Below are 20,621 nucleotides of genomic sequence, written 5' to 3'. Positions count from 1 at the left end.
TGAAGTCCAGAGGTGGGTGTCCCTTTGGTCTTGAATTCTTTCCCCAAAGATGACCAGCATTTAACCAACCTAAGGACCCAAAGACCTTGGACAGCTGCGTGGAGCTGCCGTCTAGGAGAGAGACGGACTAACTGTCAGGTCAGGGGAGAGGGCAGCAATGTCCCTGGTCATCACCTACCGGCCTGGGGGGCAGCCTTCTTACAGCCTGGCCCACCTGCCACAGAACCAGAGGAGACCCCAAGGCGTCAGTTTTGCCCTGCTGCAAGGTGAAGGCAGGCCTGCAAGCAGACTGCTCCTAGGGAGGCTGTTTAGGACAATTTGGTTCAATTAAATTCCAAAATATTGACTTGATGGGCAGGCAGGTGCCACATCTGGGAACAGGGAGGGGGGAGATTCACCTTTTTGTCTTGCCTTTTCTTTGGGCTGTAGGGGGGCATCCATTTCCAGGGTGGGGGAGGAAATACCAAATGCATTGTTCCGCTCAATACATCTCACTTGTTTCTAATAAAGGAAGCAGCTGAACAAACCCTTCTGCCCTCCTGGTATTCCTGGTCAGCAGGTGACAGCGAACCGACAGAGTCCTGGGGCCTGGGCTACAGCGAGGGCAACAGGGCCCTGCAAGAAGGGCCTTCGGGCCCATAGGGCCCGCCCAGCTTTGGAAGCCCTGCCTTTGGCATGGCTGCCCTTCTTTTGAGGCAAACTTGGCTCTTTCCCCCCAACCTTTCCCACCTGCCAGAGAGGAGCTGGTACTGACCCGGGTTCACCCCATGTAAGAGGAGTGGCTGGGCTCTACGCCAGCACCCGAGCACCTTGGGAGGGTGGCCAGCCCGGGCTTTCCCAGCTGGGAGCAGAGCAGCCCCCTCGGCCCAGGTCAGCAGTGGCTCCTCCAATGCAGGGTGCAGGCCCTGTGCCTTCCCACTGTGGCCAGGTGGTTCTGTTGAGGCCCCCAGAGGGTGCATTTTAACACAGCAGATTGCTGGGGCCCATTGCTCCTGTTCTAGTCCTTTCGAACTTGCCTATTTCTGGACCCCATGATCCTTTCAGGCCCCTCGGGCTGGTGACTTCCAGCCCCTTTCCACGGAAACTTAGAGGACACAGGACCTGCCTGACCCCCGCTAAGCCCTCACCTTTGTCTGCCACCCTCCTGTCCCAGACCAGGTCACTGTGGCTCCTGAAGGCTCATGCCTTCTTTCCTGCCCTGAGGTTTGGGCAGGGAGAACACAGCCTTGTGGGTAGTCTCCATCCAGGGACCTCCAGGGTTAAAAGCTGTGCTTTCCCCCTTGTTCCCACCTCCCATATTCAGATCCTGTCAGCTTCCTAGCCTTGAAGACTATGGCCCTCTCAAGGCAGTCTTCCCAGCTCTGGGCCCCCATCCTAGGCGTCAGCCCTTCCTCTTGCAACACCAAACCAGAGAAGCAAAGCAGCATGGGGGCCCGGCCCTGGGTCTGGTGCTCACCTGACATAGGACCCCAGCCAGCCCCTGACAGAGCTGGCTCAGTGGGGGCTGGATAACACTCATTGCTCTTTGTACATTAAAACTGGACTTGGCCTCATTGTGCCTCCCCCCGGGGCTGCGGCTTGGCTGCCTGGCCCTCCTGACAGCACTGTATGTCAGGTGCCTGGGCTGCCCAGCCCGTTCCTTCTGGGCCCTTGGAGCCCTGATCGTTTTCTTTCAGATACACCAGTTCATCAGAATGAAGAGCCACTCCCAGCACAAACGGAGAGCAGGGGAGGCTGGCGTTTTCTGTGTCAGGTCATGGGGCTGCAGGAAGGGCGAGACCGCTCCAGCCTTGGGTTTTGGTTCCTGAAGGGCTTGGGGCCAATTCAAGGCCTAGCCCTGCCTAATCCCGGGCCACTCTATGGAGATGGCCATCAAGCCCTGCCCTTGTCCAGTGCTGGTGCTGTTCCCTGATGGAACCTAAAATGCCAAGGCTCCACATTTAACCCCATAAAGTCACCTTTCTGCCAGGTCTGGGCCCAGGGCTTTCTCTGGATTCTGTCATCTGGTGCCCATGCGCTCTCTGGCACTACCCTGGCTTGGCCTGCTGCTTTCCCACCTTCGCTTAAAAGGCTGGTTGGCTGGTGGGAGGGGAGCCCCAAGTCCCTGGGATTTGCCCTACTGAGCAGACGGGGGCCTTGCACCCAGGTGAGCCTGGGGAATGGTGTCTGTCTGAGGGTCCCTGAGTCCTGCCCTCCATTCAAGGCCTGTGTGTGTGCGAGTGCGTGCCTTCAGGGGAGAGGGGTGACCTTGTGAATTGGTGTCCTCAGACAGTCTTGTGATACTGGCAGCAGCTTTAAGCCAAGAGCAGGGATTAGGGGTCAGGGCTATTTTGAGCTGTGGTATCTCCTCCTGCCACTCCCTGGCTGTCTTAAATCAAAGCCCTGCTGAGGGGAGAGGCCCAAGGGACTCTCACTCCAAGCCACCCCCCATGGATCTGTGGGTGTGGCATCACAGAGGGACTCAGGGGATGGCAGTGGTAAAATAAATTTGTTTCTTTATTTTTTCTTTCTTTTTTTTTTAGAGTGGGGTCTCACTGCGTTGCTCAGGCTGGACTCGAACTCCCGGGCTTAAACGATCCTCCCGCCTCTGGTCAGTGCCTACCCAGCCTCCCAAGTAGCTGGGATTATAGGGCTTTCCACCATGCCCGGCTGTCTTTATTTTTTAAAATAGATAGTCTCCTTCTACTGTTCTCCAGGGCTCTTGTAGGACACAAGTTAAAAACCTACTGCCAGGTTCCCCAGGGCTCCGAGTGTCGGTGCTCCCTTCTTGCTTTGGGAAGGGAAAGGGAGTTCAGGTTCAAGAGCTGGGGGAGTCCAGGAAAGCCTGGGAGGAAAGGAGGCTCAGGAGCTGGCTAATGCCCCGGGTGGGGGCAAGGGGGCAGCTGTGCTCCTCTAGGGGAAGGAGGCAGGGATGGCCCTGCTGGCGGGCAGAGAGGGGCTGGGGCTCACAGGTGTCCTGCTCCCCAAGTCTCCTGGCAGCAACAGGCCTGGCTCTTCATCAGCCGAGGTGAGGAGGAGGGCTGAGGACAAGAGGAGCTGGGGCTCACTGAAGTCACGTGAGCCGCTATGCTGGGAACAGATCATACCTGATCTTCAGGAGGGACCCAGGAAGCCCTCAGCACCCGTCAGCACCCAGGTGAGCCCAGCACCAGGTGAGTGGGCCCAATGGGCAGGCTGGGGGGGGGTGGCTGGTACTCCCACCGCCCCTCCACTCCAGAGGGGGCGAGGGCTCTGCAGGGGACGCAGACTGGTATCTGCAGACCCCCAAGGCGGGTCAGTGGGGCCTTCAGGAGCGCTGGATGTGGATGTGGATGAAGAGCGTGGCTGGTGACAGCGAGGCCCCGTCCTTGGAAAGCAGGTGGATGTGCCGGTACCCTGTGAGGAGGGCAGCCAGGTGTTAGGTCCTCTGCCCAGCCCTGGGCTCAGCCCTGAACCAGGCCCGGGCCAAGCACAGAGGTGAACAGGAAGGCCGGACCCCGCCCCTTTCCACCCCCACCAGCCTCCACCAACCTTGCTTCAGGCTGTTGAGAGGCAGCGTGAACTGGCCCACAAAGTCATTGGGGGAGGTGGTGTCATAGTCTTCTACCACGAACCGGACCAGCGCCAGCTCTGGAGCGCGCAGCTGGAACTGCAGGGTCTGCCCCCAGCGGGGGTTGAAGCCTAGGGCACAGGCGTGGCAGTCAGAGCCCAGTGCCCAGCCAGGCCCGCACCCCTTCCATTCTCTGCTGTCTCCCCCCCATTCCCAGCAGTGGGCCCCCACCATTGTTAAGCACGTAGTTGGTCTCCTTTCGGGCACAGTCTGCAGACACCCCGTGGATCTCAATGCGCACCAGGGGGTCCACGATGGAGTGTGGCTTCTCGGCGTTCAGCTTGGGCAGCTGCTGTGCAGTCAGCACCTGGGGGAGGGAGGGAGGGAGCTTCGGCCTGGCCTGCTGGGGCCCATGCCCACCCCTGCCATGGGCATTCGGACCACCCGCAGCACAAGCCCACCCCCAGGCTTCCTGTCTTCCTCCAGCTCGGAAGGGCCTCTCCAGAACCAACTCTGACCCCAGCCGAGGGCACGGTCCAGGCTGCTGACCTGGATGGTGAGAGTGGTTCTAGGGAGTCCAGGGCACTCAGGGTCAAAGGCTGTATCAGGCTGCCGCAGGCAGGCAGGCTTCAGGACGTAGCCGCACTGCCCATTGATGAGGAAGCGCCCAGCATTGAGGTCCATCTCGTAGCCTGGCGTCTGGAAGTTTAGGGCCACTGTGGACACAGCAGGGCCAGAGAGGGCTCTTAGTGGCCCTCGCCTCATGCGCAGTTTCAGGGGACTTAGCTCCTCTCTGCAGAGGGCCCGGGGCCTCCTGTCTGGTTAGTGCTACCTGTCCCCACTGTGACTTATCGGGAGGGGGTCATGACAGCCAGGGGACCCAGCCCTCACTGTCAGCTGTACCTTATCCCTGGTTTCCCTGGAGGGTGGGCTGGGGTGGGGGTGCTGGAGAAGCCCTCACCCTCAGGGCCCAGCCTAGCTGGGGTCAGAGCCAGGGCTGAGGAAGCCTGGGGCTTCTGCACCTCCCCAAGGGGACCACGCTCCCTCCTCGGGCAGTGCTCAGTGTCCCCAGAGCCCACCCTTGTCATTGTAGACTTGGCAGGGCTGCCACTAGGGTGTGTGAGAGTGTGTCGGGGTATATAGGAGGGGAGGTTTTCATTTCTACCTCATTAAAACATGAGACTTGTACACTGTCCAGAACAAACAAAACCTGATTTCCCCACCAAAATTCTGACAGCTTTTTAAATAGTTATTATGAACAAAATGCGCTTTTCCACCTTCTGGAAGGCTGTGTGGCCCCCTCACTGCTGAGGCCTTCCAGCAGGGCACCCAGCCTCCCAGAGGCCAACCCCATGGGCACCCGGCCCCCTCCACGCCTCCACGGCCCTGCTCACCCAGCTGACAGCCCGAGTTCCACATCTCCTGGGGGCTGTAGTTGGCCGAGTTCATCCGCAGCCCCAGCGGGTACACACGGGTCAGCTGGTGGGTGTTGTGCCTGACGAAGCTGTTCCCTGGGGCAGAGTGGGGCAGGACTGTGACAGGCCCCTGGGGTCCCTCACCCATGCCAGGGCCTGTGGCTTCCTGGGAGCAGAGGCTGAAGTCCCATCCCTAGCTCCCTGTCCCCTCCTCACTCTCCCCTGAGCCCTCTGGCCACACAGCCTGGCCCCCGGCTCATATTCCCTGCCACTCCTCACTCATCCTGCCTACACCCCTCCAGCGACACCGTGGTGCCTGGAACCCTGCTCATAGGTCATGCCTCCAGGCCTTCCTGCAGCCCACTTCTCCCGCCAGGAGCCCCAGTCCCCTGCCCCACCTGGCTGCTCCCTCCTCATCCTTCCAGCGATGTGTCTTCCCGGGCACCACCTGCTCCGGGAACCCTTCCCCGATCTCACCCGCTTCTGCTGGACTCCCCCGGCCCCTGTCAGGGCCTGCCTGTCCCCCCCATCTGTCTGGCCCCCACTGGGCTGTGAGCCTTGAGACGGCAGAGAGCAGGCCGCCTTCATCCCTGTGACTCTCCCGTCCAGCCACACCTGGACCCTCATTCCCTGCGCCAAAAGCCTCTCTCTGGGGTCCCTGACCTCTTTACTGGCTGGCCAGCCCCAAAGCCCTCCCCATCTCCTTTCCACACCGATCTCAGGAGACCCCCCACCACCCTCCTGCCTCCGGATGCCCTCCATCCCGGCGCCTACCTGCCTCCCGAATGAGCTTCCTGGCCTTGCGCTCACTGAGCGAGCTGACCTGGCAGGGCTGGGCAGGGCCAGAGACAGGTTGCAGGGTCCGCAGGCGGCTGGCGCAGCAGTACACGGCCAGGGCTGACAGCTCCGGGGAGATCTGCTTGGCCTGGGAGACCAGACCCAGCGGGGTCAGCTGGCTCCAGCCCCCTGGCACCTACCCTCCTCCCCTTCCCCCCTCCCCCCCCACCCCTAGCTCTGCAGTGGGACTAACCCAGGCCCAGCCCTCGAGCCCACTCACCCTCCGCCTCTGCTCTGCAGCCTCCTCCTCCTCTTCTTCCTCCTCCTCTTCCTCCTCCTCTTCCCGGTCTGACAAAGCCCGGCCATCCTCACTCCGAGCCGCTGGTAGCTTCTTCCCCTTCACCAGGACCCGGCCCTTCAGCTGCTGTAGAGGCCAATAGGGAGGGTCAAGGACTCTTGCCCCTATGGCAGCAGGTGGGTCATTCACCCTCCACAGTGTGAGAGGCAGGAAGGAGACACACAGACGAGGGATGTTTCTCATAGGAAAAAGTGGGGGACAACCTAGGAGGCCATCAACACGGGAGGGTTAATAAAGTTTGTCCCTCCAGACATCAGAATAGTCACAGCAGCTGCTGAAATAAATGAGGCAGCTCGGGGGTGGAGGAGGAGAAGCCCTCTTCAGAAAGCTTACGTGGAGGGAGTGAGTGTAGAACATGCAATCACAGGCCCCTTTCTGGCAACATTTGCAAGAAAAGATGTTTCTGCACGTGGGTGTGTTGTGTACATGCCGTGCAATTCTGGACGGACGCGCAAACTGTCGAAGATGGTTACTTCTTGCAAAATGGGACAGGGTGAGCCTGAGTGGAGGAAACTCATTTTCCATTTCACACCCTTTGTACAGCTTGATTTGCTTTTTACCATATGGATGTGATTTTCATACTAACAGAAACCAAATCTCACAAGGGTAAGGCAACATTCCCCGCACATTTGAGACTGGGGTAGGGGAGTTTTCTCAAGGAGTCTGAACAGGATAAATGTCCTGAGATGGCAGATACAATGTTCCGGGGTGGGAAGGAAGGGAGGAAGGCCACCTCGGGCCAGAGAGCTCAGGAAGTTTGTAAGGCCACTGGAAGAGGCAGTTTCCGTTGAGCTGGAATTCTAAGCAGGTGGCACTTGGTGTATGTAGATGGCTGGGAGGGGAGTTCCAGGTGGAGAAGACAGTGTCAACCAGCAGAGGGGAATGGCTGAGCCTGCAGGGACTCTGTGAGCAGGGACACAGCAGGCAGGGCAGGGCCAGGTCAAGGAAGGCCTTGAAGGCCAGGTAAGGGTGTGGGGTGGGCCCAGGCAAGAATGGAGAGCCAGAGGGCAGCAGAGGGACAAGACTGGGGGTGGCAGATGTCAGGTGATGGAGGAGCAGGGAAAGGTCAAGGCAAAGAGAGGTGAGGGGTCCTGGACAGAGAGGCGGCACAAGCAGGGACTCCACTCAGGCTGGAGACCTGGGGGACATCACCTCTGGAGACGGCAGCTCCTCAGGGTTCTGGGAGTCCAGCACCTGTGTCACCAGCATGTCCCCCAGGATGGTGCGGAGGTGGTGGGCCATGACAGCCTGCTGCTCCAGTCCGCAGTGGTTCTCCAGGGACAGGATGACAGGGTATGGGGACAGCTGTGGGGGGAAGGATAAAGTCTCAGAGCCACTCCTCCCTCCCCTGCCAGTACCCACCCCGCCCCCAACCCCTTCAGGACAGGCAGGCAAGGCCGGGCTCTGGAGAACCCACTGGAGGGGGACTGAGTGGATGGGATGTGGGACACACGTGGGCACCGTGTGTCCGTGGAGGGCAGAGGTCAGATCTGAGGCCTCGGGAGGCGTGGTCTGCTGGGAGGCTGAGGGCAGCTGCAGGCATGGTTTTCTATCATAAATGCTCTTTACATGTGAATGACATTGACCCTGTCAGTTATGTTGCAAACTTATCATTTGTTGATTTGTACACCTTGACAGAAGTTGCAATGTTTACGTAGAGGCCACTGGAGAGCTTCTTTTATCGCTAACTCTGAAAGTCATGATTAAATGTCCTTCCCTACCCCCAAGGTTTTCTTCTGGAAACCTTGTGATTTTAATACATTTATTAAATATGAAGGTGGGAGAGGAGGGAGCATGTTGTTCAGCTTTGTCCCACCCCATTGACAGTTATCCCAGCAGCACTTGGTGAATGAGTGGTTCTTGGGCAGGTGGTCGCTGGGAAGGCTCTGGGGCTGGGCGTGGGGGTCGCAGGGGCTCACTGTGAAGGCGTGGTCATGCACAGCTTGGACCACATCCCGGAAGAGAATCTTGGAGGTGAGGGTGTGGCCGTGGTAGATGACGGGCTCACCCCCGGGCCCCTCCCAGCAGTCCAGCTCCACGCAGCGGCATCCCTGGGCAAAGGCCCTGCGGACGGACAGAGGGACAGATGGCCAAGGTGGTGTGTGGGGGCCACAGCAACAGCAGGCTGAGCCAGGGAGGCCCCAGGAAGCCCAGAGTGAGGGTTGAGCCCCATGTCCCCTCCAAGCGGGGCTCCCATGTGTGTCCACCCCCACCATGGTACCTGACGTAGGCCTCGGTGCTGCTGGGGCCCCCGATCTGCGAGTCGGTCAGGTAGGTGTTGTGGGAGGAGGAGATGAAGTAGTGGGCAAGGGGCTGGCTCATGTCCTGGAACACCTGCATGTGGGCCATGTCCAGAGCAGCCCCCTCAGGTGACAGCAGGTACATCATGAAGCCATCCAGTGTCATCAGCTCGTGCTGCTTGGCTACAGGGATAGGCAAGAGAGGGTGTCAGGCCAGCTGGAGGACCCCCATGTCCAGCCCCAAATTCCCTCCCCAAGGCTCATTCAACTGAGTAATGAGGACTAGACTATCTACAGACTAGACTTTACATAAGTTATGCCATTTAATCATCAACCAAACCCCGTGAGGAAGACACATTATTACGCCATTTTATAGATATAGAAGCAGAGTCTGGAAGAGGCAAGAACCTGCCCGAGATGGTGCCCACCGCCAGCCCACAGTAGAGACGGCTCGGCTGGGAGCGCAGCCCTGGCGGGTGCCAAGACCTGACTATGCAGACCCCCACCTGTCTCGTTGAGCTCATAGGTCTGGATGAGCTGCTGGGCGCGGTCCAACGTGGCGCTGTCCTCGCCCTGGTCCTCCAGGAACTCCAGCAGCTCAGGGGCGCTCAGCACGCGGTCCTCGCCCGAGTACCGATGGAAGATGTCCTCCAGCTCTGGGCGCTTCAGCAGCCGCCGCAGGAACTCCTCGATCTCAGCCCCCTCCAGCCGCTCATTGTTGGACCGGTCACACTCCTGGGGAGCAGGGGGAGACACTCAGAGCAGGGGACCCATTGACATGCCCTCGTCTAGCACAGCTGGGAAGGCGACATCCCCCTTTTCACAGGTGGAGAAACTGAAATCAAGACTCTGGCCCCTCCAGGTCCCACTGCTGGTAAATTGCAGGACCGCGTCTTAAGGAAGGTCTCAGGTCAGTGTCTGTCCCTCTGTACCATGGCCTGCCCCAGAACCAAGACGTGGGAGGAAAAACGGCAACCCTGGGCCACAAGACCCCCCCTACATGGACACATTACCATCCTCACGCTCACATACTCACACCCAGGGTAGAAGAGCGACACCTGAACGAGAACCCATGGAGCAGTCCCTGTGGAGCTGTGGCCCAAGTGTCCGGGTCCCATGGTCTTTGCTGTCTTTCAGGGTCATAGGGTGGTCACAGTCAGCATCTACGCAGGTGTCTGCCATGTGCTCCACTGGGCCTAGATGCAGGGCCCACCCCTGTGTGCCTCTGTGCCCCCATGCAGGAGGTGTTCATGGTCACGTGGGAGGTGCACGGAGGAGAGTGTGCGTGTAGTCTGTGTGCACATGTGTGTCTGCAGGCTGACTCCCCCCCGTGCTACCGGGTGCAAAAGGTGCCCTGCAGACTTAGAGAAGCGAAAACAACTTGGCTGCTCACTTTGGAGGGGCGGGAAGGTGCCACTCTACTGCTGGTGAAAGAAGAATTTCTGGATGGCCATTCCCCAATTCCATCCTGGCCCAGTGGCCTCAGGGGAGGGAAAAAAGGTAAATAGGCCCAGATGTTGCCATTCTGCAGGGACAGGCTGCTCCCTCCAAAAAGCTGGGGCAGGGGGCTAGCTGATGACTCAGCTGGGAGAGGCCAGAGGGGTGGCAGGGCCAGAGATCAAAGTCCAAGGCCATGGCCCACCTTGAAGAGGCGGTAGGCGTACATGTCATTCATGTCCACGTTGACCATTCTGAGCAGACTCTTCATCTCCTTGAAGCTCATCTTGCTGTCCTGGTTGGAGTCTGCCCGGTGCAGATAGGAGTGGATCCAAGTGTGGGTGCTCAGGAAATACCAGCAACAGGCGTCCCCTCCCCTGCCGCTGGCACCTGGGTCTGGGGGCTTCTCTGGTTAGGGGCTGCACTTTCCCCTTGGCCTGTGGACGCCCTGAGCACAGGAGCAATGGGACTGGGGCTCCCCAAAGGCAGGAGGGGCCCTGCCTCCACTCCTGGTGGGAGTTCAGCCCAAGCCAGGGCGTGTGTCCCCACGGTCAGCTGTGAAGACCGCGGCCTCGGTCCCGCTCTCAGACTGTGCCCACTAAGGGCAGGGGCCGTGCCTCCCCTCGGACTGGGGGCTGTCCCGGGACGGGGCCCTCCCTCCCAGCCAGGGCAGGATATTGGTCGAGCCGCTCGCGCTGGCTCATGGCGTCGAGGCGCGCGCGCAGCTTGGCCAGGCCGCGCACCCAGCGCTGCGCCTCCTCGGCCGTGGGCGCCGCCAGGTCCAGGTTCTTGCGGCGGCCCTTGAAGGCGATGGTGAGGCAGCGCGCCGGCGCGAAGGCGGCCCCGAAGCGCCGCAGGCCCTCGGACTGGTGGCCCTCGCGGACGTCCTCGATGTGCTGCAGGAAGACTGCGGGGAGGGCGGGTCAGTGTGGCCGCAGGGTCGCGACGTCCCCGGCGCTCCCCCGCCCGGCGCCCCCGGCCCGGCCGCTCACAGATGTGCTGGGACGGCGCGCGCGGGATGCGCCGCTGGAACCACACGCTCAGGCCGTCCTCCTGCAGCCGGTACAGCCGCTCCTGCTGCCACGTGCGCGAGCGGATCTTGCGCAGCCGGGAGCCCCGCAGCATGGCGCGCACGTCCTCGTCCTCCGTCAGGCCTGCGGGCGGGAGTGTTGGGGGGGAACGAGCGAGAGGAATGGAAATCGGAAAAGCAGAAAGCAGAAAGCAGTTATAGAAAAGCAATAAGGAGGAAATGGGTACAGAAAAATAAAAAGAGGGAACGGCTATTTCGGTCTTAAAGAATGGGGTAATTAGGCCATGGAAAAGGACCACTAGTCAGAGAAGGAGAAAACGCCGGAAACAGGTGATGGCGCTTTCCCCACCTTACGCACGTTAGAAAGTACGACTGAAACAGAGCCGTTCAGTCTTGTCCGAACATAGAAAGGAATTCAGTCCTCAAAACAGTGACACATAGTTGTGAATAATTATAACTAACCTTTACCTAAACTACTAGCATATAAAAGGAAAAACATAGAAGTTAGACAGTGTCTTCTCCACTGGCGGAGACAGACCCATGTCCCCTTGGGAAATGTACTTTCGCTTTGCACCCTTCAACTTTCCTTCCAATAACTTCTGCACGCATACTTGCTGAGTGTCTGTCATCTCTCTCTGTCTCGAGGGCCAAGGCTTGTGATTCTTTCAAGCCTGGAGCCCAAGAACTGGGCCAACACTTCAAAGTCCAGCTGTGGATAGGACCGTGACAGGAGGACGGTGCTGGCCTCACCCTGCAGGCCATCCCGGGACCGGCTGCTCCCATCTCCCAGCCTCCCAAACCCAGGCCTTCACCTTGCAGTGAGCTTCGCCGCCCCTCGCAGGCCTCCCTTCCTCTCCTTACTGTAACCAGCCACCATCACTGGGTTTGGCTTTAGGCTTTGGGGCCCAGGGTGGGGATGGAGGTGGGTCCCAGTAAGAGGCCTTCCCTCTCCAGTTCTGAGCAGTGGTCCCTGCAGCCCTTCAGCCAGTGCCTGGGACTCAGGCCTCACTAAAGGTCACCCTTTCTGCCACCCTCCTCTACCATGGCCTCCAGCCTTCAAGCCCAGAATCTGCCACCAACAGCCTTTTCCCTTGGTGTGAAACTGTGGCCATCAGGAAAGTAGTCTCACTATCTAACCTAAATCTTTCTTGCTGCAACCCAAGCACCTCTCTTCTGCTTTCCCAAAGACATGGGAGGACAACAGAGGCCACCTTGGCTCCAGGGTCACAGGCCACAGACTCCAGGACCAGCCCTGCCTGGCTGATCTCCAGGTGTCCTCTTTGTGCCCTGGTGGGGCCCTGCTGAAAGGAAGGTCTTCCATGACATTTGGTGATCCCTCTTGCTAGGCCACTGCCACAACCCCTACGACCCCTCAGTCCACATGCCCTCTCCAGCCACTGTCCACCTTCCTTAATAAAAGCAAATGCTCACAAAGCACCTCCTTCATGCAGGCCCTGCTCTTGTATTAACAGATGAAGAAACTGAGGCTCGGGGAAGCTTAAGTCGCTCGCCAGAGTTCCCTAGCGGGGAAGTGGTGGACACAGGCAGCAACCAGAGGTGGCACTCTAGCACCTTGGCCCTGGGCCCATGTGCTGCCCAGCTCTTCTGCTGCCCTTGTCTCCCTTCCTCCCGCTCCCTGCTGCCACCCTGGGCAGTGGAGGTGGGAGGAGAACAATTTAAATTCAGGGGCTGGGGGAGTCACTTCCCAGTTACATGGCCCTGGTGGCACTAACCCCTGACTGCTCTCAGCCTCATGTTCTCCATCCATAAAATGGAGACCACAGTAATATTTGCTGCAAAATCCAAAATCCAGGGCTCTCTCCAGTGTGACCAACACTGAGCCTTAAAGACATTTGGCCTTCCCCTGGCCCTAACCCCTCGAACGTGTGATGGCCAACCCTGGTGGTGCCACACCCTGCTCTGAAATGCCTCAGCAAGAGTCACAACTAAAGGTTTATGAGCCAGGGGACAATAGAAGAAGCAGGAACCAGGCAACCTGGAAAGTGCATGCCCTTTGGAAGGGGGAGGACTGCCAGGAGGGGCTGAGGGCCCAGAGTTTCCAGAGAACTGGAATCTGGATCTGTATGTGAAGCCACCAGATCTTTTAATCTTGGCAACTAAATGGAATTAAAAAAAAAAACCACCACTGTGTGGGCCAAACACAACACATCAGTGGGCCTCTCCTCTTCCCTTTATTTTAACAGGCCCCCAAGACTGGGTTTGGCTTTGCACTCCCAAGGCTCCTGCTTGCCCAGCTGTAAACTCCGACCTAAGGAATCAAGTCCAAATCCCTGGAACTCCCCTCTTGCTCTCTTTTGGAGCCTTTGTAGGATCGTTCCCCGTGTTCCTCCTCATATCGGAGTCCTTCAAGGACCAGCTCCGACACCACCTCCTCCAGGAAGCCTTCTTTGATTTGTCCTCAAATGAGAGTTCTCCCTCTCTGACCACCAACAGCACTTCTTAACTTAAAGAAAAAACAAAACCCACCTCTAATGTAATTTCAGGGGATTTTAATAAAGCTGAGGGCAGAATGAGGTCTTATCTCCTCCCTGCAGCACTCACCCCGGAGCCAGGCTCACAGCTAGTGTGTATTAATGGGGCGGGGGCAGGTAGACGGGCAGATGGGGACTGAGTGCAGCCTACCCCAGCCCTGGCCCATCTGTCTGATTTCAAGGCTGAGGCCTATGGGCCAGGGTTTCTCAACCCTAGCTGTTCGTGGGAATCACCTGGGGGAGGTTGCAAACCCCACTGCCCAGAGAGTCTCACCTGGCAGATGTGGAGTGGGAAGTGGGCTTCTGTATTTTAAAAAACCCACCTTGTGACTTTAAGGGTGACCATGACTGAGAATCAGGGTCTCAGGGGCAGGAGGAGAAGCGTGCCCTCCTTAGTGGGCTGTGGTCCCCTCTGGGGTCAGCATGTGGCTCTCTGGGTCAGTACCCCTTCAGTGCGCTCTGGTTGGGAAAGGGAAGCGGAACCCTCCTCTTTCCAAAGAGCTGGGTGTAAAAGGCATGTGCCAGGCTAAGGGACTCACCAGATCCTCCCCTCTGCCACATCTTGGCAACCTCTGAATTCTCTCATCCTGGGAAATGACGAGTGGGGACAGAACAGCAGTGCCACTATGGCTGGGCCCCCCTCTCCCTCAGCCGTGGGAAAGGGGACTGCTCGTTGCCATGACACCAGGCTCTGCAGCTGGGGCCACCTCCCCTAACCCAGCCAGTCCTCTGATGCCAAGCCCACGGTGAGGGAGGAGGGAGGGCTGGTGAATGACTAAGACGGGAAATGGAGGTGAGTCACTAGGGCCTGCTTTGTCCAGAGCCTTCCGCAAACAGGCCTTGGAGACGGGCAGCCTGAACACCTGACTGGGCCCCCACTGGCGCAGGTTCCCACAGTGAGGGGGCCCCTGCTCCTGGCCTTTACCCCCCAGCTCCCCAGGAACATGCTGGGGGAAGGAGTGACATTCCAGGCTGTCCGCCTGACTGGCACTGGCCTCTGGATGACCCTGCCTCCAGCCACACACAAAATGGCAAAGCCAAACAGAACAAGGGTGCAGTACCTGCTGGCCCAGCTGGCTGCCCCATCTCTCCACTGCTGGTGCTTCTGAACCCTGGGGCGGTCAGGGGCCCGGGTGTTAACAGAGGTAAGGCGGGGAGGGCAGCAGGAGGGCCCCCGGTCCTGGCCCAGACACCCAGGAAACATTCATAGGACCTGCCAGTCCCAAACCCACAGGTGTTGCCTTGACCTCATTCCTACCTGCTCTGAGCAGGTGCCCAAACCGCCCACCCCCTACTGTTTCCGTGGGTTTTCCATTTGTTCAAACCATCTCTGCCTTGACCGGCAGCTGTCAGGCCAGTGCCAGGCTACCTTCAGCAGAGTGGGTGGGAACCCTCGTGAGATAAGAGCAGTAAAAAGGAGGGCGAGCAACAGCCAAAAGGTGGAAACAGCCCCACTGTCCACCAACAGAGGAAGGGATAACAAAATGTGGTCTCTACACACAACAGATAGTATTCCGCCATAAAAGAGTGAAATCTGATGTACGCTACAACGCGGACGGACCTTGGAAACATCATTAATTGAAAGAAGCCAGACCCAAAAGGACAAATACTGTATGATTCCATTATTCGAGGTACACTGAGCAAAGAATTCACAGAGGCACAAAGTAGATTGGAGGTCCTCAGTGGGGGGACGGGGACAGGGAAATCACTGCCGTTTTTTTTTTTTTTTTTGAGACAAGAGTCTTGCTCTGTTACCCGGGCTAGAGTGAGTGCTGTGGCATCAGCCTAGCTCACAGCAACATCACACTCCTGGACTCAAGCGATCCTTCTGCCTCAGCCTCCCGAGTAGCTGGGACAACAGGCATGCACCACCATGCCCTGCTAATTTTTTATATATATTTTTAGTTGTTCAAATAATTTCTATTTTTAGTAGACATGGGGGCTCGCTCTTGCTCAGGCTGGTCTCGAACTCCTGACCTCGAGTGATCTCCCGTCTTGGCCTCCCAGAGTGCTAGGATTACAGGCGTGAGCCACCGCGCCTGGCCGAAATCACTGCTTAAGAGCTAGAGTTTCTGTTTTGGAAATAGGTAAGTGATGATTGCACAACAGTGTGAATGTAATTAATGCCAGTGATTTAATCACTTAAAAATGGTTGAAATGGCCAAATTTATGTTATGTATATTTTACTATAATTTTTAAAATTTAATAATGTAATATGCCAGAAGCCACTGTAAACTTTAAATGGATGGATTATATGGTATGTGAATTGATATCTCCATAAAGCTATTAAAGAGGCAGAGAGCAGCTAGCTGGCTGTCCCCGGCCACCAGGTCGGAGAGCAATGGAGCTGGCATGTGGTGGAAGTTGGGGAGTCGGCCCCAGAGGGCTATGTGTGGCCACAATGAGCAAAGGCACACGGAGCTTTCAGTCCAGGGCCTGGCCCATCGTGGGTGCTCAATAAATGAGAATAAAGAAGGAAACTGAGGCAGGGCTCTGGGGAAGTGTGTTAGTGCCCCAGGAGGGAAGGGGCACCAGGTGCCCCGGGGCCTCCACCAGCTGGGCCCATTTCCCGCCAGTTCAGTGTTGTCAGCTGGGCTTAGACACCTCCCCTGAGCCGCTTATCTCAGCCCACAGAGAGCGGCCAGGAGTGGTGAGTGCCGGGCAGGCCCAGAGGCTCTGGACGTCTACCTGCAGCCTGGGTAGTCTGGGGGGTGTGGGGCCTGAGCAGTTCTGTCCGGGTGGCCAAGGCTGGGGGCATGAAACTCCTCATTGCAGAGCTGGAATGGGCCCCCAAATCCCACCCTTTTCACAGACGGGCCGCCGAGCTGAGAGAGGGCAAGCCGTGTGTGCTGAAAACCGTGCAGGGTGCCCAAGGCCAGGATGGGCGCAGGGGCTATGCAGGGGCAGGCAGAGGCCAGAGCAGGCCAGCGGGGTGGGTGGGAGCTCTGTGTGGTCTCCAGGCGTGTACACGCAGGGGCAGCACACGGACAGCAGGGTGCCAGGGTGTACGTAGAGGGGGAGTGTGTGCACCTGTGCATGGGCTGGGAGGTGGGGCGGGAGGAAGGTGGGTCAGGCAGGGGAGGAAGATAGGCGGGCTGTGTGTGAGAGAGAGCCAGCAGGAATGCCAGACATGCCGGGAACAGCGACAGCCTCGGGCCAAGGCCAAGGCGGGAGGAGGGAAAGAGCAGTTTCCAGGTGGCTGGGGCTATGAGATGCTGGAAGAGGACAAACCACAGCCAGGGGTCCCAAACACCTGCCCACCCTAATCCATTAGCCAGAAGGCAGCCTCAGCACCTCAGGCACAAGGATGTCTCCCATGTCCCAGCTGGCTGCCACACCCAGGGCAGGACCCCCGAGGGGCTCAGTGCCAGAGTCCTAACATTCCTTGGAAAGTCAACAAAGTCAGGAAAGGCAGGCAGTGCTTCCCCTGGCCCTGGGCCGGACGCAGAGAGATGAAGGTGGCTGCACCCTTCCCTGCAGGGCCAGAACAGGCATGAAGCCTGGTCGGGGGCAGAAGCCAGGGTGAGGGAAGCGGGAGAGGGAAGGGGGCCACAAGGCCTGACAGAGCCAGGACCCCCGCCCTGCCTGGCATGCCCCTGCTTACCCCGGAGGGCTGCCCACCCCTCCCCACCACCCAGGCCAGGCACCTGCCAGGGCTGAGGGTCCCTCTAAAGACCCCACCTGCCAAACCCACCCATAGCAGCCCCACTCACCCTGCAGGAGGCAGCCCGGGCAGGCCATCGGGACAGCCCTCTTGCCCAGGGGCACTTGGTGGTGTGTGCAGGGCGGGGAGGGACAGGAGCAGGATTTTGCCCACTCAGGCCTCTGCCCGCTGGGAGGATTAGGGGCAGGGGTGGAGCGTGGGGCACAGGCGTAGATGGGGCTCTAGGGAGGTAGGGTTGCCAGAAAAAATTCAGGACACCAGTTCAATGTAAGTATCAGATAAACAAAAAATAATTTTTACTGTAAGTATGCCCCACATTATTTGTTGTTTATCTGAAATTCAAACTTAACTGGGTGTCCTGTATTTCATTTGGCAATCCTATGAGGACACCCCTGGGGCTGGCAGGGCCATGGGGGAGAGAGGAGTAGCAGGCCCTCCCCAGGTACAAGCTTCTCTTTCATTCATTGTGCTATGAGCACGGATTATGAACCACACTGCCTGGTTCCAAACCTTCTCTCAGCTACTTCCTGGCTTTGAATTCTGGGCAGGTTACCAAAAGCCTCTCAGCCTCAGTTTCCTCGATTGTAAAAGGAAGCTAATGGTACCTATCTCCTATTACTGTGAGCATTAAATGAGTTGTTATGTGACAAGTGCCTGCCACAGTGTTATAAAGGTGTTAGTTAGTATTCATTAGTCTATCATTGAAGATTAGGCTTTGACGGCAATCGCTGCCTGTCAACGGTGTGGCCTTGGGCAGTGACTTCTCCCCTCCACCTTGAGTTTCTCATCTGTAAGTGACCTAAGGTGAGGACAGCACCTTCCCCACGGGGACACCCAAGGATTAAGCAGGATCAGGCCTGTTGCAAGCTCAGCATCCCTGGGCTCTACATCTCTTCTCTCTTCAACTATTCCCTGCCAGGCCAGCGGCCCAGCCCAGAAACAGGGGACTAAAAGGGCACAAACAACTCCCATTCGACACTCAGTGTGGGGTGGCGGGTTCCTTCCTCCCCCTCCCTCATCTGATTCTCCCTGGTATGGCCCTAAAGGCCTTCTCTTTTCCTTGGGCCCCTCTGAGCCACTCCCTGCCCTAGTCTCTTGACCTGATTTGATATAAAATCTGTTCTCTGCTAGCCTGAGGGGTGTGGCAATGGCAGTGGCAGGGTGTGGTGGTGACGGGCAGTGGCTCTGGGGGCAGTGGAAGCTACCTGGTGATGGACCTAGACCTTGGCCCTGATGGCCCGAGGGGAGGGGCCCCAGGGTTGGATTTCATCTCCACCCTGTCCCTGGGCTCCCTGTGGCCTCTGCAGTCACTCAACAGGATGGGGCAGTGGTGGGGAGGGAGGGTGGCTGAGATGACATCCTGATGCCCACATAGTTCCCCACACTGTCACCCTGATGAGGTGCCCAGAGCTCCCGTGCAGCCTTACTCAGCTGACAGGTGCTGCATCCTGGCCTCGGCCATAATAATTATTTGTCTACACATGTCTCTGCCCACTAAACTGTGCATGCCCGGAGGGCAAGGCTGTGTGATATGCAGCTCTGTAGCCCAGCCCCAGCGCAGCGCCCTGGCCCGCTGACGGTGCTCAGCAAACATGTGTGGAATGAAGGGGCCCGCCGGCTCTGAAGCTCACCTCTGCCCCTGCCACGGTATCCAGGAGCCCTGCGGGGGCTGACTCCCAGGGCTACCTGGCCACGGCCCCCTCCAGTCCCCAAACCACACTGCTTCTTAGCCCAAAGAATGGCACCACCCCCCACCCAGAGATACCTCTCATATCGCAGATCACAGAGTCCAGCCCAGCCTACCTCCTGGGGGTTCTGGAGTCCATCTCGGGTGCCCCTGCCCAAGTCTGAGCCCCACCACCCCTGCCCAACTGATTCCCCAGCCCTCCTCCTTGAGTCTCCCTGTTTCCCCCCTGCCTCCACCCCACCCTCTGCTCCACACAATTCACTCTGCCTCAGCCCTTTCTGGGGCTCCTGCTGCCCTCTAGACAAGTCCACAACTCTACAAGGAGGGGTCTGGAGGACCCAGCCCCCACCAGCCTCTCCCCTTCACCGCTCCAGTCTGGGGGACAGCCAGGGCCCTCGCTGGCTCCCCAGCATCTCACATGCCCCCCTTCCACGGTCTTGTCCCTCCAATTCATGGTCTGGCTTCCCTGCAGGTGCCTCAGCTCTCCCAGGGCAGAAGCCCCGGGGCAGAGCACAGCACAGGCCCTCCAGAAATGTTTGTGGAATGCGCGCATGCAGAGATGCGTCTCATGCCTCAGTAAGCACGGGCCAGGCACAGTGCTCAGAGCACAGCACCCAATAAATGCAGGTTGAGTGAGTGAGAGGAGGGCCAGCACCAAGGAGAAGGCAAGACTGGCAGTCAGGACCCCCAAATTCTGCCCCCAGATTCACACGGGTTTCCCGGGTCAGCCTTGCCCTTCTGTTCCCTGTCATTAACTATTCTACCAACAGCAGCTCCAATACAGCACTTGGGCTGTACGGTCCCCTCTGTCACACAGTACTCTCACACCCATGCTCATGAGTCCTATTCTGCCCGGACCCTGAGAAGGTACCAGTGGCCAGGTCATGGGGCATGGCCTGGGGACCAATCAGACTTTGCCTTTGACTAGCTGTGTGATCATAGACAAATTCCTTGACGTCTCTGAGTCAGTTTCCTCATCTGAAATGGGGCTTTACCTACCTACGTCTCAGAGAGGTGAAGAGGATGACACGACACCAGGTATGTAAATCACCTGGTGGCGGCCTGTCTCTGAGACATGCTTCTTCATAAGCCACAGTTACTCCCTTCTCATCTAGTGACTTCCCCCAAGTCTGAGATGGGCCCCTTGACCTCCTGACTCCCGGGACAGTGTTCTTTCTCACTAGCTGCTGCTGCCCCTGCAGCAGGGATGGAGGGCTGGCTTGGGAGGCCAGCCTCTTCCACAGAGGCCAGCCGCAAACAGCTCTCATCCCTCCTAAGGGCCGCCAAGTCCCCAGGATGTTTCGGAGCTCCCGCAGACCCTAGAAGTTGCTGGGGAGGTGGGTGAGGGGCACCCCAAACCTTTATCTCCGCTCCACTCTCCCTGCTCTTAGAGACCCCGGTCCGCGCCCTCGCCCAAATTCGCGCTCCAGCACGCCCCGCGGGCGCCTCCTGGTGGGAAAAAAAGAACATCCTAGGCGCCCGCCTCGGCCTGGGGATCTCGGGTGACCCCAGGTGCGACCCCCGGCTGGATGGCTGGACAGCGGTGGCACTCCGCCCGTCGCCACAGCCTCCCCAAGTCTATGCAGCCTGGGAAGTTCAGAACGGCTCCCCGGAGCAACCTGTCCTCCCAGGCTGCGCCCCTGGGGACAATCCGCGCCCACCCCGAGCCCCTCTGCCCGACACTGACCCATCTTCTTCAGCGCCCGCAGCCCGGGCCTCTTGGTGCCGCCTTCCGAAGACGCCGGCGAGTGCGGGAGCGCGGCTGGCGCTGCGACTTGGGGCGACACCGGGGGCTCCTCAGGCGGGCGGCGACATCTCCTCCAGCGGCCGCACAGCATGGTTCGGTGGGGCCGGGGCCGGGGCCGGGGCCGGGGCCGGGCCCGGGGTCAGCGCGCTAGGACAGGGCAGCGGGGACGCCGCTCCGGCCCGGCCCCGGCTCCGTGCGCGGTCCCGAGCGAAGAAACTTAGTGGCGCCGGGAGCGAGTCGCAGAA

The 20,621-nt window shown here is 58.8% G+C and overlaps 1 protein-coding gene and 1 long non-coding RNA gene across 4 annotated transcripts; one reads left to right on the top strand and one right to left on the bottom strand.

Annotated features, from left to right (window-relative positions):
* Positions 1-2,597: 2,597 nt before the first annotated feature.
* On the bottom strand, positions 2,598-20,606 carry PLCD3 (phospholipase C delta 3). Of its 3 annotated transcripts, XM_045526792.1 has the most exons (16): positions 20,317-20,404; positions 19,989-20,078; positions 10,749-10,910; positions 10,435-10,663; positions 9,962-10,091; positions 8,826-9,054; positions 8,301-8,502; positions 7,999-8,143; positions 7,232-7,384; positions 6,002-6,145; positions 5,719-5,869; positions 4,924-5,040; positions 4,079-4,245; positions 3,761-3,896; positions 3,511-3,660; positions 2,598-3,375 (listed from the first exon to the last, which is right to left on the bottom strand). In XM_045526792.1, exons 3-16 carry the CDS (start codon positions 10,879-10,881, stop codon positions 3,287-3,289), a joined length of 2,175 nt encoding a protein of 724 aa, XP_045382748.1. In that variant the 5' UTR covers positions 10,882-10,910; positions 19,989-20,078; positions 20,317-20,404; the 3' UTR covers positions 2,598-3,286. The 3 variants fall into 3 exon arrangements, with proteins under 3 accessions (XP_045382748.1, XP_045382747.1, XP_045382749.1); XM_045526791.1 differs by lacking the exon at positions 19,989-20,078 and having other exon boundaries at positions 20,317-20,606; XM_045526793.1 differs by lacking the exon at positions 20,317-20,404 and having other exon boundaries at positions 19,989-20,251.
* Positions 8,933-12,223, top strand: LOC123621047. Its single transcript, XR_006728996.1, has 2 exons — positions 8,933-9,819; positions 11,432-12,223. It is a non-coding gene; the product is annotated as an uncharacterized LOC123621047 (long non-coding RNA).
* Positions 20,607-20,621: the final 15 nt, after the last annotated feature.

This window comes from Lemur catta, chromosome 15 (genome assembly GCF_020740605.2).
Source record: "Lemur catta isolate mLemCat1 chromosome 15, mLemCat1.pri, whole genome shotgun sequence".
Lineage (NCBI taxonomy): Eukaryota > Metazoa > Chordata > Mammalia > Primates > Lemuridae > Lemur > Lemur catta.
This window is presented reverse-complemented; position numbering and strand designations above follow the sequence as displayed.

Bases quoted from the DNA above. Each gene is read 5' to 3' on its own strand.
- PLCD3 (XM_045526791.1), bottom strand. From the start codon at position 20,467: ATGCTGTGCGGCCGCTGGAGGAGATGTCGCCGCCCGCCTGAGGAGCCC. The intron at 9,055-9,961 runs GTGGGCCATGGC...CCTGCTCCCCAG, and splicing joins ACGCCTACCGCCTCTTCAAG to GAGTGTGACCGGTCCAACAA. The intron at 5,870-6,001 runs GTGAGTGGGCTC...CTGGTCTCCCAG, and splicing joins CTGCAGAGCAGAGGCGGAGG to GCCAAGCAGATCTCCCCGGA.